Source organism: Pleurotus ostreatus, assembly GCF_014466165.1.
Source record: "Pleurotus ostreatus strain PC9 chromosome Unknown scaffold_1, whole genome shotgun sequence".
Classification (NCBI taxonomy): domain Eukaryota; kingdom Fungi; phylum Basidiomycota; class Agaricomycetes; order Agaricales; family Pleurotaceae; genus Pleurotus; species Pleurotus ostreatus.
Window position 1 is genome coordinate 3,393,643 of NW_023503156.1, and position 18,342 is coordinate 3,411,984.

An 18,342-nucleotide genomic window follows, 5' to 3' on the forward strand; every position below is an offset into this window, starting at 1 on the left:
GCATCCTCCTTGCCCTCAACGATGTCAGAAGCCACCAACAGAAGCCAACATAGTTTACCACCAGAATCGCAATATCAGCAGCAGCAGCAGCAACAACAACAACAGCACGATCCTCGGAACAGACGACAGGGTGCACCAGCAGACCCAAACTGGCAGCCTGCCCTCAGTTCCATCCCTGACGACGGCGACCTCTTCGACGAAGCAGCCTATGGGTTAGGCCCTCCGCCTTGTGAGATTTTCATTGGCTTGAAGCACGTTCTGGGAAGCCTCATATTGTCCTACATCCGAACTATATCTTGTTCTCAGCCCAACCCAATGCAATAATGCAGCATCCGAACCGCTCGGCTCCGTCACTGCCTTCTCACCAAAACCAAAACCACGGACACGACCCAAATGCACCGCCAGTCCCTCAGTATGATCCTACGGCAGTCTTGGACCAGTTTGGTGCCATGAGAATTAGTGATCCTACGGGACAAGGGTCTCGATATCCTCCTCACCCCGGCGATCCCATCCCACGCGCCGCGTCTTCAATGTCTGCACGAGGGCCACCGCATCAGCAGCACGCCTACGGTCACCTCAGACACGCAAATACACTACCCCCAGGACCAGGGTATGGTCAAGGACAGGGACCACCTCATGCCTACGATCGTCATTGGGCGAACGCGGGGGATCCTTCGATGTATCCACCTCCTCAACAAGCCGAGGGCTACCCACCTAACGGACAATATGCAGCATATGATCGCGGGCCAGAGGGCGCCTATCCAAACGACCCATCCTACCAGGGCTATGGCTCTCCTGAACTTGCCTACGATCAACCGTCATATAATTACCATCCCCAGCACATGCAACCACCTCAACAACAGAGCTGGCAGGGCCAGCCTCCCCAGGCAGATTATAATATCTACGCCGCGGCTTCAGATGTGTTAGGCATGGCACCTCCCCCGGGTCCTCCAGCGGTACCTCCAGCGTATGATCCAAGCTATTCCACGCGTAGCTCCTACGCCGCTAGCTCAATATCATTACCCTCTTCTCATTCCTCACAACATGGCCCTGGTCCTTATGGTCCGCCATCGGTGCATAGCCATAATGAACCAGAGATCGCCCCACGTCCGTCACTCGAACGATCCGGAACATCGGCTTCTGTCAATCTACGAACGAGCAAGACTAAAGCAGTTGACTTGAGTGCTCCTCCCTATACTAAGGAGTACATCGATCAGTATCGCCAACGCATCAAAGCGGATCCAGATCCTGAAGCCCATTTCTTATACGCTAAGTATCTTATCGACGCCGCGAGGAAAATTCGGGCAGACCATAAGGATCAGCGCGCAGCGAAGAAATATACCGAGCTTCTGATTACAGAATCACTGAAAGTCGTCCGCAAGCTTGCGACGCAAGGCGAGGCATATGACGAAGCTCAGTTCTTCCTGGCGAATTGCTACGGTACCGGTGCGCTTGGTTTGCAGGTAGATCACGAAAGGGCGTACCATCTTTATCTGCAAGCTGCCAAGCAGAATCACGCTGCTGCTTGCTACCGCGTCGCCGTGTGCAACGAGATTGGTGCTGGTACACGGAAGGAACCGCCCCGTGCCGCTGCATTCTATCGAAAGGCCGCCTCGTTGGGAGACACTCCAGCGATGTACAAACTTGGCATGATCTTGCTAAATGGAACATTGGGTGAAGCAAAGAACCCCCGCGAGGCTATCAATTGGCTCAAGCGAGCCGCGGAGCAGGCTGATGAAGACAACCCACACGCGCTCCATGAGCTCGGTATTCTCCATGAACAAGGCGATAACCAGCTCGTCATTAGCGACCCAGCGTACGCCAGACAACTGTTCACACAGGCAGCGCATCTTGGCTATACTCCTTCGCAATTCAAACTCGGGCAGTGTTATGAATATGGTTCGTTGACATGCCCAATGGATCCTCGTCGTTCCATTGCTTGGTATACGAAGGCGGCTGAAAAGGGCGATGCCGAGGCAGAGCTGGCTCTTAGCGGCTGGTACTTGACGGGGAGCGAGGGCGTGCTGAAACAAAGCGATTCAGAGGCATACCTTTGGGCCCGACGGGCTGCCAATAAGGGATTAAGCAAAGCTGAATACGCCGTGGGGTATTACGCAGAAGTTGGCATTGGAATCAAGCAAGACATCGAGTTTGCGAAGCGATGGTATATGCGAGCTGCAGGTAAGGAAGCCACATCCACCGAGACCTCGAGTGTGCTGACTGTTGTATACCAGCGCAAGGCAACAAACGCGCCATGAACCGGTTGACAGAAATCAAACGGATGGGAAATAAGAGGATTAATGTTGCTAGGCCTACGCGGCAACAGGCCAAAGACGAATGCGTAATCTGTTAATCCCAGGACGCTCGCTACCTAATTACTTGGACTGAAAGATTTTACTTACTCTTGCTATCGTGCACGTGATGAGGAAACCATCTGTACTCTATTCAAAGGCTTGACCGCATACCAGCCTCTTATACCACATTAAATCCATTAACATCGTCTTGAGAAGCCATGAGCACTATACACGAAGGAGATGTCAGAGCCCTTGGTCAATCCCTCCCGAGAAGTTGAATCTGACCAGGAATCAACATAGAAATCTTTATTGGAGCACCTCGACATCAGACAGATCAACTGCCTCAATGAATCGGAGGACCATCCATTGATATCTATCCTTTCCAGTAAATCTAAGAACACGGGCGGGTCATATCTCTTGAGTGATGCCGATGAGCAGCTCCTGCTGAATATTCCGGTATGTACAAGGACCTCCCATGTTTTCGACTTCAGAAATTGACCTGAATTATACAACAGTTCAATCAAACGATAAAGATTCGTTCACTTGTGATCCAATCTAGTAACCCAGCGCAGGCCCCGAAACTCGTCAAGATATTCATCAATCGGCCAGCATTGGGATTTGAAGATGTAGAAGATGCGGACGAATCGGCTGCTGCCCAGATCATCGAGTTGACGGAGGAAGACACGACCAACGGTAACCCTCTCGTGTTGAGATTTGTCCGGTTTCAAACTGTAAACAGTTTGCACGTAAGTTTACGTCGCGGTCGAAATCATATATAGCTGAATATTGGCGCAGATTTTCGTGAGTTCAAACCAAGGGGGCGAAGATGAAACTAGAATAGATGCCATCGATGTCCTCGGCGTGCCCATCGAGTCCGTTTGATCGGTATTATAACCTTTAGAAAGCCCTTGCTAACTAACCTCTGTAATAGGACTACCAAGAATTTGAACGAGCTGAAGAAACAAGAAGAAAACTGATACATAGGATTAGCTCGTAACCACTACTTCGACCATATCCAGAGCAACGTCAATAAGCAACATGTCTAGGCATTGGGACGGAGTAGAAAAACTCAGAACCGTCAAACTTGCCATCCCATCCCAACTTTACGCCCGAAACAACAAAGATGGGCTGATGGACAGCACAGCGCTATTACAATCGACTTGGAATCTAATCCGTCTCCATGTCGAGTCCATTGTCGCTCGAATCATATTCTGGCATATGGTCCGATATATTCTCGACGGACGTATCTATTGATGATTGCGATTATCCTGAGCAACATTGGAAAATGGGTGAACAACTCAAACAGAAGCGTATTCTTCAAGATTGGGGCACATAGTGTCACGACTGTCTCCGCGTAGAATCGCGTGTACTTAGAGGAGAACCTTGTGATGGAGGGATTGATACTGATGAGCCTCAGCGAGACGAGCGCTGCGAGTTGCGGGGCTGCAAGAGTTCGTCTTTGACACTCTGAGGGGAGAACAAAACGAAATATTTCTTCCTTCCGAACGAAGACAACACACTGATCGTCAGTGTTCAAGAAGAGGGTGACGCTCGACGAACTTGAGGATGAGGACCATTCACATGTCCAGAGTGGCAGGGTAGAAGAAAATCTTCAAGCGAGGCAGAGTTGCTTGTTCCAGGCATTCATTCATCGATGCTTACGTAGTAGCATTCGTACAGACGGAGGGTTTCTAAGTTGGTGCACTGGGGGCTTGATATCCTTTGATAGCGATATCGAGAGAGCGATTCCATGGAACCCAGTCAAATCGACTCTGCACCCCATCCAGATGGACCGATTTGCAGGTAGTACGTCTCGAACCTTTTGGGAAACCAAACAGAGTGATAGTAGCTCGGGTTTATCCAGTGAAACAGCGATATTGTCCAATAACTGACAGGCAGGTCCATAAGGCTTACCATATGGATTGAAATGTGTTGCAAGGCAGGTTCAGGGTGATGATCTATGGAAGAGGTCAATGGGTGCTTTAAAGCGAGAACAGTAGCAATAGCATTCGGTGAGTTTGAGCGAGCGAGCGATGCTTTGCGGCCTCTGCCTCAAATAGCAACGGTTCAAGGATGGTCTCTATCAAAAGGATTAGAAGGTTCTACCTTGTAAGCCTTTTCCCTTTCATAGTGACGCTGGTGAACCCAATCTCGTTTACCATGAAAGAATCCTCGTCGATGTTCTTCTGAAACAGAGTCGTCTACCACATAAGTGTTCAAGCATCCATAAAGCCTGATGAGATGGACTTCTAAGAGACCATGAATGAGCATCAAACGGCGTTCAGAGCAACATTATGACAAGAACTGGCGGCCTGAGTTCAAAGTATCTGAAAGGGGTCCTCCTATCAGCTCCTGACACGCTGTCAAGGCCCCGCCACCCTAGTCCGAGGCGATTGCCAAGGACAACTCCAATAACTTAGAATTTGAACTTCCGCGCACACGCACCGAAGTGCGCCTCATTTCGATCAAATATTTCTTTTCTTTTCGACGACACTTTTGGTCAACAGTTTCTTGCTAACTATATATTGCAGTACCCAACACACAAAATAACGAGCTAGACGTATGGGACCATTCATTTCAGATGCTTATTCCGCGGTAAGTGCTAAGTTGTTGACGCATGCGAGTGACTTGTCCTGGGGTGAACTCGGTCATGCAAGAGTCATAGGAGTAGTCCATGAAATTGTCTAGTTTATGAGGATGTTAACAATGAGATAACAAGTGGACGGAAGAGTAAAACATACGGATGGGGTCAACGCCTCCTCCAGCACATGTGTCGCGACCAACAGGGCACCCAGATGCGGGAGAAGCCTCAGGAGGTGTGTCGCTGACACTATCCCCCGGGGATCCACAACCACCTTGGAAAGTGTGATAGAGGCCGACCCAGTGACCGGCTTCATGTGTCAGTGTCTTTTGTAAAGTGAGATTGAGGATATCGCAGTAAATGCAAAGGAAAGCGGTACGAACTTGACCGAGGTTGTAGTTCGTTGTGGTACCACCAGGAACAGAAGAAAAGAGCATGACGACACCATCGTCAGTGGGACTACTAGAGTAGCTCGATGGGAATGTAGCATAGCCAAGGAGTCCGGCGCCGGCGCCCGAGTTGAAGCTAGGGCATCATGAGAGGGTGATTCGGTATTGGGGATAAAAACAACCTACCCAACAGTGTAGACGTTGAGAGCGTTGGCGCCTCCCCGGCGAAGAGAGCTTTTCATCGAATTTTGTGCCGAGTTTCCAGGACCGGCAGTATTGAACCAGTTTGTGTTCACAGTGCGGTCGATCCCAGCGAGTGACCAGGTAATACCTGCACTTGCGAATGCTCGGTTCATAACCGTCACTTGAGATTGGATTTGAGAATCACTGTTAGCATTATGTTAGGACGGGGAGTTGAGATGATGTTCAAAGGGAGGGCACGGACGGAATGTTTCCTTGGCTGACGGCAGAGCCGGAACTGATGACATGGAAATAGATGGGGATGGTAGCGGCGAATATGCCAATTTCGCCGGGAACGACTTTCTTTGCCTGAAAATCGGCTTCGGCGACGATGAGGTTCTCTGGACTTATGAAAGTACCGCAAGCCCTGTTTTAATCCAATGTTGGTCATGACTTGAACGACGCGAAAGAAACAAATTATGCTTACCTAGGGGCAGTAGTGTTCAATAGGGGACTACTGAACACGTACGACGCGCCTACAATGGCAGCTACAAGCAGGGAGCGAAGCATTGTATCTCAGCTGGATGAACCACTATTCAGTGAAGTACCGAGTACTGGAGACCATGAACTATGTTACTAACTTTTATACCTACGTGCCACCAGCAAATGTCCCCCCATATCAGCAAGTGCAAGATATGTTTTCTCTTCGCGTGGCAACATACAAGATAACGAATGCTGAGGCGCAGTGGCATGTGGCCGCGAGCTGAAATAGGTGGTGTTGCGAGGGCTTCTGGCTTGGTAGAGAGTCCACGGAGGGAAAGTAACGCCAAGCCCACATGTGTCGCTGCCTGAGAGCGCTGATGCGACGGCGATAATGTCGACCCGGAGATTTAGGACTTCGACGTACTTTGTCTTGTATCAGCACGTAGAAAAGCTCGCATATGGAACGCACCTTTCTCCTAGGCTTCTCAACTTGGCTACAGCAAGGCTAGAGCTGTCAGTAACCAAACTGTCTCCATACATATGGGGTCCTGAGTCGTTTGCGACCCTTCCTTGCTGATTACACCGAGAGCACGAGGGTTCAGCTCGAAATATTGCGAGCAGGAGAGTCAGTAGACCAGTTCAGCATCTTGATGGACGACTCTATATCAACGTTGCGGTCGATGATCACGATCTTGGCGGTAAGACCTTCGATCAGGGTCCACTAGGAGCCTTAGTTTAGGGGGGACAGCGTTTAGGCTAGCGGGAGTCTCTTCAAGACCACAAGGAACCATACCATTGCATGTGTGCCAAACGAAGTGGTTCTGCCATTGATGCTTTCCATTTGACTTGTTGTGACGCATACACTTTACGAGCTTCCAGATTTCATGATCATTACTACTTCCACGGGTCCAAAATAACCTTCCCCCATTCGCCCTTGTCGAACTTTTTGTAAGCTTCAGGGGCGTCGTCCAAGGATATTATTCTATCAATCAAGCTTGTCGGCTCGCCTACCCCGCCAAAAACGTCTTGTCGTTTGACTGTAGAAAGACGGTGAGTGCTGTGTGTTATAAATATATATACCAACCCCACCTAAGAGATCAAATGCGGGAGGGAACATGGCCCGCGCTGGGCATCTCCCGAAGTCGAAAGAAACATTCTTGTTGTATAGCTGACGACCGGTGAATGGGACAGACGGTTCGCCGTGTACGCCTACGGAGACGATAGCTCCAAAGGCACGAACAAGGTCGTATGCAAGCGAGATCGCGCTGTTGTTGCCAACGATCTACACAAGCCGGTAAGTTAAAGTACCTAAGGCGCAGAAGCTCTCCTACCTCCAGCACGGCCGTACACCCGACTCCTCCCGTCAAGGTCTGCACGAGTGCTTTGGCCTCGTCAATCGATGCTACGGCAAACTCCCCTTGACCTTTACCATCGGACCCGATCTTATCGTATACCGCCTTCATCTTCTCTCTTCTTGCCTCGAGTGGGTCGATAGCGACGATTTTGTAAGGAAGCTGCCTTCTTGCCAAGACGTCCAAAAGGCTAACTGCCGCACAGATGCCTACGGGGCCCAACCCTACGATGGCAAAGACTAGCAATCTGTCTTCTGGGGTAAGAACCTGCTTTTCCAAATCCGAGGCCTGATCCGGGTTCAGAGCATAAGGCCAAGGCAGGCCATTGATCATTGGCAGGACTTTCGGGTGACTTGTGGCTTGTATTGCGGCAAATACACCTGTGGGGAGAATATCTGCCAAAAGAAGGAGGGACGAGTCATTCAACCCAGCCAATGCTTTGGCTCTCTCGGGGCCGGACAAGGTGCTATTCCATGTTGGCTTGCTTAGGCTGAACAACGTGCTTCCGGCTTTGGGCACTCGTACGTATTGCGCTTGACCACCGTCCAGAGCATCGCAACCAAAGAGTAGCCCAGCCGTGCACCGGCCCGTGTATCCTAGCCGGCAGACACTGACAATGCACATGTGCATCAGAGTTTCTCTGTATCGAAAATGGCACTCACTGGCATTCACCACAATTGGTTGTGAATGGCGACACAACCTTGTCGCCGACCCGTAAAGTCGAATAGAGGGCCGGGCGGTCAACCACATCCGACCTGAAACTTTCGCCAAGGGTAATTATCTCGCCAATGAACTCGTGCCCCATTGTATGTCTTGAAAGCCTAGTTAGTTTCTCTTCAAAGGCAGGATTACGGAGTATTCACGCATTCACAGTTGTGCCATGCCCACGGTATATCTATCCTGATATAAGCCCGCTTCTTATGAATACCACTCATTGGAGATACAAACATGAAGGTCGCTGCCACAGACAGCCGTATACTGGTCTTAGAATGAGCAACATATCGGGTAATTCCCGGGAACTGCTGACCTTGACTTTCACTATAGCATCATCTGGATGCACAATACTGATGTTTGACTAGTGAGTCCTGAGACCACAAATATGATAGCGCCTCGAAGCGGTATAGATGGCTCACCTAGGGATAGGAATCATCTCAACCCGTACATCGTATGCTGGAGGATGCCATCTTGCCGCCTTCTGAAAGCTACCTTTCTGTTCGTTGCTCCCCATTTGAAAGGTGGAGGGAAGACGCAGTATCGCAATCCTAAAGCCGGCTAGATGCTCTCATCTGGTACCGGGCTCCGGAAAGGGGGGTCATCATGTGGTCATCGGGCCGTTCGGTCGGTCCGCTGTCAGTTGACTTCCTCGTATGGAACCCTTCCATCCTCCGACAACTGCACAAGGCTACAACAAATCAATGTCTTTCGGTTTTCACACGAATAAAGCTCACCTGCTCCTGGGAGGTTTTCCCGTAGCGAAGTCCACATGCTGCCATAACGAATTGCAAGGAAGTCTAGTGTCATCCGCTCTAAAATTGATGGTATGTACCCAATTATGCAATGTCCCTTAATTGAACGATGTGTAGAAAGCGATATGGTATACAGACATATGGAAAACAAAACGAAGAAAGAATCAAAAAGCGACTTAGGCAACCAGTGCCGCTAGCCTCCGAAGATGCGAGACGTTAAGATAAGCCGGGACGTATGTTTCCAAACCCGATACCTCGCGGGGTAATGGTAGTTCGTATGGCCCAACTTCCTCCGTCTCCGGAGATAGAAGGAGATGGTCATTACGATCATTGGCTTGTACTCGTGATGCTACCACTCGCAGTATTTCAGGTGGGATAGGATTCTGAGACAGCAATTACGTTAGTACTGCATCAATATCGTGCGCAGAGCTGACTTACCTCATAATCAGCGACGTAATAATTCGTGCACATTCGTTGAATTTGCATAGGGCTGAGCATCCAGCAGACATCGTAAATGATTTCAATGTCGGCCGCCGTCGCCTACCGTGATGATTAGTAGGTAGTAATTAATGGTTTGAAGCCACCAACCTTCTTGAGCTGCAGGAGTTTGGTGGCTTGCATCAAGTGCTCCAGCTGAAGAGTTCCTTCTGGCATGTCGTGCGACTTGCACCATTCCTCGATACGCGTGATATTGTATTGTATTTGCATAGCTGCGGGGTGGACACGTATCGTCAGACTCACTGCCTCCGTCAGGCCCAAGGAATGGTAACGCACCTCGTTTCCATGAAGAGAAGTTGCGCCTCATCAACAAGTCATTGAAGCTGGTGACTCCTATGAGTTTTAAGAGTTCAGTCACAACTTGTTGCACAACCGACTCCTCCATGTAGTAGCTCTTCAAACTCTTCCAAACCTTGTTCAGAAGATTGAGGATATCATCCATGTTGTACGCAGGGGTGCTATTCGAGTTGAGTAACCGGTTGAATAATCGTCCGCCACCATCGCTGGTGGTGAATCCAGGTAGGGACTGGCTTTCGACGAGGGCTGGGATGACCATTTTTGATAGCTTCTTCTTGGTTTCCACCATCCACGTATGATAAATATTGTACTCGAGGCTGTCGAGATCGTGTTTCACAACAGTAACCAGTCGCTCGTAGTCTCCCCAGTCGAACGGTCGCACTGAGTTCTCTTCGCCTGGACCAATGCCCTGAAGCATGTCGCTTTCGGCGACACAAATAAAGGAGAGCATCTCATGAACGTTTGAGAGCCAGAAAATACCAGGAATGATAGCATCTTCCCCTGAGAAAGACTTCGTACATATGTGGTTGGTTGCATGAAATTCACGAAAACGATGAGGCTCACCATGACATGGGCTTGTATTGTCTGCATAACATTGGCCAAGAAGCGTTCGCTTTCTGCGATGAGCCCATACCGCCACATTTCATTGGTGACGAGGCTGATGAGGTTGGCGGGGAACAGGATTTCTTTCACGGCAGGAGGACTGGTGGTGCTCGGCGTCGGAATCTTCAGACCACGAACAAGTCCCTCAAGAACATCTTCGTCCAAGCGCTTGGCATCCATCATGAGACGAATCTTCTCTTCTGCCGGATCATCGTAATCCCGGATCTCAGGGAGACCATTGGCACGGAATCGCATGAAGTTGTCTTCGCCGTTGTATGCGACGGACACAGCCCGCGGGTTCATGGCTTGACTCTTCTTAACATCATACATAAGTTCGTCAGCAGATGTTCGATGATCAGATGGTTGGATTGAGAACACTCCCGCAGAGCTGTGGCGCCTTTGATGCCGGTTGGTGCTCACCATGCCGGAGCCTGCGACAGGGGGAGCGCCGTTTTGTTCATTCAGGCGAAGGTTAGGAGCGAAGGTAGGGGATAATGGTGGGTTGCCACGGGAGCCGTGTGTGAGAGCGTTGAGAGCGTTAGAGCGATTTAGTTGTTCGCGTAAGCTATTAACTTCGTTCTTGAGAGTAGCAATAACGGAGTAGTCTTCAGGATTGTGGACAGGGGTCGATTCAATCACTCGTTGTTGCTGCTCGAGCTGCATCGTTTGACGAACAAGGTCATCCGTAAGTTTTTGGATGATCTCTTCCTTCCCTGCAGCCTTCTGCGTGGCTTCTTCGAGTTTCTGCTCAACCTCCGCCTTCGCCTGTAGGAGAGTATCCCGCTTAGCCAGCTCGGCCTCAGCGTTCTGCAGTGATGCATGAAACTGCTTTGCACGTCCATCGGCTTCTTCGTGTCTGCTGATCCACTGCGCTAATTGTTGCTCGAGCTCCGAAAGCTGGGCCTGAAGTTCCTTCTTTTCTTGCGTCCGCTTTTGAAGATTCTGAGTAAGCTCGACGACCTTATTTTCCAGTCGGTACGAGATCTCCTTGAACTTGGACACTGAACGAGCTTCTGCCTTGAGTGCCTTGAGTTGTTTGCGGGCCATGCGCCGACGAAGGCAGGATTGCAGGTATATGACGTGTTTAACATCCGTGCGGAACCCTCGCCTCGTGGACCTAGAGAACTGTTGTTAGTGTCTGCCTTGCTACAATGTATACCACTCACAGGCCACGAATAAGGCTCTGCAGTAGTGTTGCAGCACCTGTACGCCGGTTCTCGTAGAATAGCTTGCGAGTTTGGGAACCACGCACACCTAGAAGTGTACGTTATCTTACTGGAGGTTTCGTACAAATGACCAACTTACGACTCTGGAAAAGAACAATAGCACGACGAGTGTCTGCAAATTGTTTGCGCTGCAAGTAGCGGCGACATATGGTCTGTATGCGTTGAGCGTTGATGTTCCTTCTGACCACTTCCACGAATTTCTTCGCCATGATCCCTCGCCACCAAGTCTGGATCTTGATTGTAGCAGCTCGGAGCTCGCGGTATTTCACCATGGCCATATGTCTTCGCATATTCTTTTGGACAACAGTCACCATTGCGTTGAGTCGAGCCGACCTCAGAGATTCCAGCGCCGCAAGCATACCGGATCGAAAGAAGATCTTCGTTAACCCACTCTGGTATTTATCCGGGTCATTGATCGTCTTCTCCAAAATGACGGCGCACAGATTCTTCAAATCTAACGCTTGAATCATGGGCTGCCATATGGATGAAGGCACGAGCATGTAGTATCTAGGCCCCGTTAGACTCCGTGGAAACAACATATCGAGACAATACAAACTACACACCTTTCGGCAAATTCTTCATATATCCATCTCGTAGGGTACCCAGCACAACTGATTCGGATTGTCTCCAAAACACCGCAAGCCCGCAGTTGGCCCAGCACCTGCTGAGGCGTAAACTCCCACGGCTTCTTCGCCTCGTTCGGTTTGATGCACCGAATGTAGTGGACATTTGTAACACTAAGCGTCTCCATGAGAGCAATGAGGGAAGCCTTGAAGATAGATCCCTGCGTTGGCTTCCTAGCAGGTGCACCGCCGGGGCGTTTAAGACCAGCAGACGGTGGGGCAGGGGATGAGTTTGTGGCTACAAATGATTGTCGTCCGGGGTCTGGAATGACTGAAGAACGACGAGAGCCACCACTTCCCGAGTCAGACATGGCTGGTGAACCCGGGTGGGGACTGTCGGGGGCCTTGGCAGATAGAAGAGCAGCATCTAGGACCTCCTTCAAGAAGGGGTTTTTGGTCGAGGCTAACAACGCCATCTGTTCATCTGGAACGGTATCTCTATTCTTCTCCAAGAAACCTTCAACCTCATAAGTGACATCGAGGGCATAGTGTGCAATGGTGAATGCTGAATTGCCGAAGCGAGGCTTTTTGTAAACCTTCTTGTTCTCGGGTTTCACGAGTTGATTGTTCAACTTCTGGAGGAAGGAGGCATCGCTTCCCGACGGCATACGTGACTCTTCGTCTAGTAGCGCCAGAATACCGAGTTTCCCTTCGATGACGTCGATACAAGGTTGATTATCAGAAAAGTCGATGAACGTCCAGTTGATTTCTTCCTTGACATACTCTTCCTGCTCCAGTTTGAAAACATGAGAGTTAAACTATGAGTTCTGAATCAATAACGGCAGTCCAATGACAATCTCTGAAGACAGTACCTCTTGTTGCAGCTTTTCGTTGGCATAGTTGATGCTGAATTGCTCGAAGGAATTCTGCAAGCGCGTTAGGTAGCCGTTGTAATGTAGATAAAAGAGCTCGCCTTTTGGAAATGTTCGAACCCGTAGATATCCAGTACTCCAATAAACATCTCAGCCCGATCAGCGGCGTCACCATTCTCTCCGGCTAAACTCTCGTTTACGATAGCCACAAGCCACTCGAACATGCATGCGTAGACGAATTTCGCCACACTATCCCGCACAACCGTTGCTTGGGCCGCATTGAGTGAAGTGATAATCTTTTCTGAGCGAGTCGTAATCTGTTTCTTCACGGTCCACTTCTTGAATTCAGCAAGATTGACGCCCAGGAACCGGGTTGCAAGCATGAGGGATGAGTCATTGTCATCGAGGATGGCATCGTTCCGCGATGCTGTAATCTTCACGTTGCCAAGATGCAGAAGAGCAGCTAAAAGCCTAAACACGGCCCATTGTTTCTCCACGCTTATGCCCACCGTAGACAATGCCTGCTGAGTCGCCCTAAACTCTTCAGCGTCGTCAACACCATTGATCGGCGTTGAGGTTGGTCCTCCCTGTTTCAAGAAATGGAACTTCGTGACGTCCGTATCCAGCCCAAGGTCCTTTCGCTCTTTCAGAGGGGCTCCAGCGCAAAGTTGGTAGAAAATGTGATAATTTCGTTCGGTCAACGGCTGAAAGACGATACGCGAGCGTTCCAAAAGATATGTGCGTATGCGAGCTCCAACAATTTCTTGTTTGCCGTCGAAGAGAATCTAAAATGATATGCATATATTATGAGTTCACTTGTAGGGACGCAGTCGTTACAACGTACCTGAATATACTTGCCAAATCGAGACGAATTATCATTCCTCGTGGTTTTGGCGTTACCAAAGGCCTCTAGTATAGGATTTGTTGCGAGGATCTGACGTTCTATCTCACTTGATTCGTCCAACGAAAGCTTCGTCTTCGCTTTTGAACCAGAATCTGGAGGATTGACCGAAGCGAGATATCGCATGATGAATTTGGCCTGTAATATATACTTAGCGAAGGCCGAGCGGCCGAATCGTTCACCTGCTTACAGATTCTGTTTTACCAGCACCACTGAATAGGCCTAAGGAAGGGAAATCTCGAAGTAAAGCAAAATGACACACCTCTCTCCTGAGACAATGATGGTCTGACCCATGCCCTCCTTTCTCATTGCCGTGTATGCATCCTCGGCGATGGCAAACAGATGGGGCTCGAGGTCACCTCGCTTCCGTCCACTATAGGCTTGAATGATTTCCGGTCCATAAAGAGTCACTCGTTGGAAAGGATTAACCGCAATCAGCACTATCCCTGAGTATGTGTATATGTTGTGCTGCGCGTAACGGTTGCGGATGGTATGGAGAACTGCTCGAGTGAGAAGCTGTGAGGCGACGTCGAAGTGAACTACTCACCAGATGGCTCATTCAAATGCGACAGGTCCGTCAAATCTTCAGCGGTCTCCAGGAGAGGTGGGTTCCGCAAGGGAGGGAGGCCTTCCTTGCCATCCCTGATATCCTTCACAGATGTATTGACCGTGATTTCCTGTACGAAGTCAGTACAGAGCCATCATGTGAGCAAGTACTCAAAAGTCCACCTTGCCCCGCTCGTCAGTGAAGACGAGCTTCATGGAATCATCGGCGCCCTTTGTAACGGAAGTGACTTCGGCTGATACCCAGGCGTGCTCCTTGTCTTCGAACCATACGCGGGTTCCCTTGCTGTATATATTTTCAGCCATTTAATTGGCAGCCAGCTGGCCAGAAAACGAAGGAAAATACGCGTGTATGGTTATGTACAACGGTAAGCTACAGCAAATGCGGCTGAGACTTTGAAACTGATCTCGCTTGACATTATATTCCCACGGTCAATTTTTGTAGTTCCCACAGTTACATTTGATTCATTGGTTGTTTCGCACTGTCATTAGGTACAGCTTTCAATGGGTCCCTACGCATTGCGCAGTGACTGGACTGCACACAGACATCGAATCTCAGGCGTCAAATTCTAGCAGAATCACTTGACCTCGAGCTGTGGCCTCTTTCGAGTTCACGAATGCCCTACTCAGAGCCATTCACTGAAGAGCCTGAACCTCTGATCTGGCCCAGGCGTCTTGACCATACGAGTGCAAAATAATAACTCTTATGGTGATCGTGCACAGCGACTTTGCAGCAAAGGAAACGTGGCCCTTCTTAACTGGACGAAACACATCCAAGGAACCGGGACATTCTCGATTTTAATTGCGGAACTGGACTACTACTGCTCGAGACATATCGCCTCAAGTACACCTCCGTCGATGGAGCTTGGCATCCTGTTCCCAGTACCCGTAGGTCAGCCATCTCTGACCGACGCAGCCATCTTCCTCCTGCTGGACCGGCCCATGGGTCACCGTACTCCCTTACCCCCGCGCTTCATCTACATTCAGACGTTTTGACGTTTCCCCCTCGGGAAGCAACCCTGTCGTCTGGAATTCGGCTCTTTCACACTGGTGTGAAGCTCAATCATTGAGTCATGTATACGGCAGACAGTACACTGGAAAACTGAATGGGAGAACCACTGTTTTTCGTGAGCCAAAAACACCAGTCGTCCTAGCAGATTGCGCTAAATCAGACTACGGGGATACCGTACTTGATACACAACTGTTTCGCTGCTTCTTCCTCTGCGTCTTTCAGCCTTTTGCCTGTCACAGCTTGATCTAATAAGGCCACCCCGTTCACTACCAACGATTCAGCCAAGTCATTAAGCAGCGCGGCGAGAGATCGTAAAAGCTCACCGTATGGCATGGATTTCCAGGTTGGCTCGTGTTGCGGGCCGGTAGCCTCAGTCTGGTAGGTGATTGTCTGTTTCTTGGCTTGGAAATAATTATGAATGGCACGTTTATTAGCTTCAACCGAAAAATTAGACGGTGAGTTTGGCACGATGAGGTTCTTTACAAGATACTCACAATTATCGGGCATGTTGATCGGAAGTTATTGGATCGTTGGTAGCAAAGTTGGTCAGTTGGCAATTTGAGTGCGCCGAATGTTCGTTGCTGCTGAAATGACTATAGTGAGCAGAGCTTATATACCCTCTGGCACCTAGGTGCTGTATTTAATTTCAGCGTTGAGTCTCCAATACCAGCGCATTTTCAGTTGTTGTAGTGCACGAACTTCCAGCCATTGCGGTATGGGATCTAGAGATATCCCCAGCGTACTTTGATCACTGAGGAAGATGTCCTTGCGTAGCTGCTCTATCATTTCGTGTGGACTGGTAGGTCGTTGTCCTCCGTGTTCTCAATAGAGTTGAAGATGTTATGCGGAGATGCACAACAGCAGTAGATAGCAAATCGTAAGCGCCCAGTGTAGGACCATTGCAATGTGCGCTCATAAACCATTGCTGTTGTAGACACCCTTTCTCGGGATAACAGCAAGGCACACGTCGCACCAGCACTCCCAAGTGGATATTTTATTTGTATTTTATCTTATGGAAATGCCGATACCGCGAATTGCGATCGATCGGTCCATTCTACTAGTAAATTTCATATCGGAGCCGGGCGAATTCCAGTCCTTTGGAATATTATTGCGTTCTTGCTGTTTACAATAGTTTAGCATCGATCATTATAAGTGTCTGAGATGCGTTCCGAAACTCTGGGCTACGCCAACCTATACCCGAAGACTTAGACAGCCATCCACGAGTACTCCGAGTCCATGCGCGTTGTTGCCAAAGCGGCGTGCTGGGTAAACATCAGTACTAGTGACCGTGAGACTTTCTGTTACGGTGTCACTGACTCAACAAACCTGGCATCCTTGCTGGCTTGTATGTCAGCCATCTCTTCATCTTCTAAGGAACAAGATACGGCCATAAGTCCTGGAATGCAATTTAGCCATGACATCGCTAATGCAATCCCAGTTACGCCCTCTTGCGAATTGCGAACTGTTCGACCTCTTCCCTAAAACACGGTAAAACCCAACATCGGACTTGAGTAATTCCCTCCCTGAGCGTAGAAAGTTCTACGTGCAGCCCTTCGGAACACACACGGACTAATTGAAGGATATAGAACGTCATATCACTACCAACCCTTTCCCCACTAACGCTGGTTGGCGTTCATGGGGGAGAGGACATCCTACGAACAGGGTCGATCCCAATCACTTCTCATAGCCGACGCGACATGTACTCCATACACCTTATACCCGGCACACTCATCCTTGCACATTTGTCTCTTCAGCGTCCCCCAGCACTACCGATACACACGCACATGGATCCAATGGAATGGTCTTGACGTTGTTCTAGTCGTGACCTGGCGATGCATTCGTGATTTATGGCCACGGCCTCTGGCACTTGTGCTTACTCGCAATGCTCGTATGCTTTCTTCTGTTTCTGTTTTACCAACGACGCGTCCTTCTACTCCTGACCGAACTCGTGTCATCTTAACTATGTCGCCCCTACTATCCTCTCCCGCGAAACAGCCTACCATCTAGACGTCGACTCACTCACTTCATCAAGCTAGAAAATAATAGCCGAGTCATGTATACATCGAACTGGGAAAGGAAACAATATACGGAAAGAAACGGGAGAGAACAGTGGCCTTTGGAACTAAAAACGACGGCCTTCCGAACATGATGCGTCGAAATTAGGCCGTGGGGAGGCCAAGCTTGACGGCCAACTGCCTCGCCGCTTCTTCCTCCACTTCCTTCTTGTTTTTTCCTGTCACCTCTTCATCTAACAAGTCGTTACCATCCACTGCGCGCAAATCAACTCAGTTACTGAGTCGCAGGAGGGATCATAGATGCTTACCCTGTGGCATAGTCCGCCATACCAATCTGTGCTGAGGACCGTCGCTGAGGCTCCGGTAAGTGATCGTCTGTCTCCTAGATTGATAATAGTTGTGGACAGCACGCTTGTTGGCTTCCACCGACAAATCGAACGGTGAGCTTGGCCCCTTGGATCGCTATGGATGATGCTCACAGTTTTCAGACATGGATATCGAAAAAGCTTCTGGGGTTGCTGAAGATTTGAGTTCGCTGAGTGCTCGTTGCTGCTGAATATTCAAATCGGCGAGCAATGGCTCTTATACTGTTCTACACCTGCGGTGAGTTCGCAATGTTATAGCGGTGCCGGTTATTCGAATGATCTAACTTCAAGGCATTGATGATTGAGGAGCGCGAAATGTCACCAGCGTACATTGATCACGTCCGAAGAAGTCAACGTAGACCCTAGAAGGCCGCCCCATCACCTCCAACGAGCTGGGAAACCACGCCTCCTTCTTGTTCTAGATAGCGCTGGATATGTGAAGCGGTGTGCAGGTCAACAACTGTAGTAGGCGCCGAATTGCAGGTGCCCATTGGGTATTGCTGGCATCAGCCTCCGTCTGCATCTCCACTTGGGTCCGGCAGGTGGAACGAGACGGAACACTGATCTTCCTGTATGGAAGAGCATTACGTGTCCCAAAACAAGGTAGTTGTGGTAAACCATACTCTGCTAATATCGCGCAGCAAGAAGTCATTATGCAAAACAAGGGATTTGACTGGGGCG

The 18,342-nt window shown here is 49.6% G+C and overlaps 6 protein-coding genes across 6 annotated transcripts; 2 read left to right on the forward strand and 4 right to left on the reverse strand.

Annotated features, from left to right (window-relative positions):
* Window positions 1–21: 21 nt before the first annotated feature.
* On the forward strand, window positions 22–2,353 carry PC9H_001248 (uncharacterized protein; the record flags this gene model as incomplete). Its single annotated transcript, XM_036770898.1, has 3 exons — window positions 22–229; window positions 307–2,181; window positions 2,235–2,353. The coding sequence occupies 3 exons, from the start codon at window positions 22–24 to the stop codon at window positions 2,351–2,353; spliced, it is 2,202 nt and encodes a 733-aa protein (XP_036636743.1).
* A 159-nt stretch (window positions 2,354–2,512) lies between these two features.
* PC9H_001249 (uncharacterized protein) lies at window positions 2,513–3,271 on the forward strand (the record flags this gene model as incomplete). The annotated part of the gene is made up of 5 exons (XM_036770899.1): window positions 2,513–2,536; window positions 2,595–2,750; window positions 2,810–3,040; window positions 3,090–3,166; window positions 3,226–3,271. The coding sequence occupies 5 exons, from the start codon at window positions 2,513–2,515 to the stop codon at window positions 3,269–3,271; spliced, it is 534 nt and encodes a 177-aa protein (XP_036636744.1).
* Window positions 3,272–4,871: 1,600 nt separating this feature from the next.
* PC9H_001250 (uncharacterized protein) lies at window positions 4,872–6,014 on the reverse strand (the record flags this gene model as incomplete). The annotated part of the gene is made up of 6 exons (XM_036770900.1): window positions 4,872–4,978; window positions 5,036–5,201; window positions 5,259–5,400; window positions 5,451–5,651; window positions 5,710–5,871; window positions 5,932–6,014. The coding sequence occupies 6 exons, from the start codon at window positions 6,012–6,014 to the stop codon at window positions 4,872–4,874; spliced, it is 861 nt and encodes a 286-aa protein (XP_036636745.1).
* Window positions 6,015–6,821: 807 nt separating this feature from the next.
* Window positions 6,822–8,507, reverse strand: PC9H_001251 (uncharacterized protein; the record flags this gene model as incomplete). The annotated part of the gene is made up of 8 exons (XM_036770901.1): window positions 6,822–6,964; window positions 7,017–7,209; window positions 7,259–7,889; window positions 7,942–8,091; window positions 8,143–8,174; window positions 8,228–8,257; window positions 8,307–8,343; window positions 8,413–8,507. The coding sequence occupies 8 exons, from the start codon at window positions 8,505–8,507 to the stop codon at window positions 6,822–6,824; spliced, it is 1,311 nt and encodes a 436-aa protein (XP_036636746.1).
* Window positions 8,508–8,921: 414 nt separating this feature from the next.
* On the reverse strand, window positions 8,922–14,575 carry MYO2 (Myosin type-2 heavy chain 1; the record flags this gene model as incomplete). Its single annotated transcript, XM_036770902.1, has 15 exons — window positions 8,922–9,128; window positions 9,184–9,285; window positions 9,334–9,455; window positions 9,520–10,051; window positions 10,105–11,260; window positions 11,310–11,397; window positions 11,449–11,876; window positions 11,933–12,750; window positions 12,805–12,858; window positions 12,906–13,589; window positions 13,649–13,843; window positions 13,896–13,917; window positions 13,968–14,205; window positions 14,253–14,382; window positions 14,435–14,575. 15 exons carry the CDS (start codon window positions 14,573–14,575, stop codon window positions 8,922–8,924), a joined length of 4,917 nt encoding a protein of 1,638 aa, XP_036636747.1.
* An 862-nt stretch (window positions 14,576–15,437) lies between these two features.
* On the reverse strand, window positions 15,438–15,788 carry PC9H_001253 (uncharacterized protein; the record flags this gene model as incomplete). The annotated part of the gene is made up of 3 exons (XM_036770903.1): window positions 15,438–15,547; window positions 15,605–15,715; window positions 15,776–15,788. The coding sequence occupies 3 exons, from the start codon at window positions 15,786–15,788 to the stop codon at window positions 15,438–15,440; spliced, it is 234 nt and encodes a 77-aa protein (XP_036636748.1).
* Window positions 15,789–18,342: the final 2,554 nt, after the last annotated feature.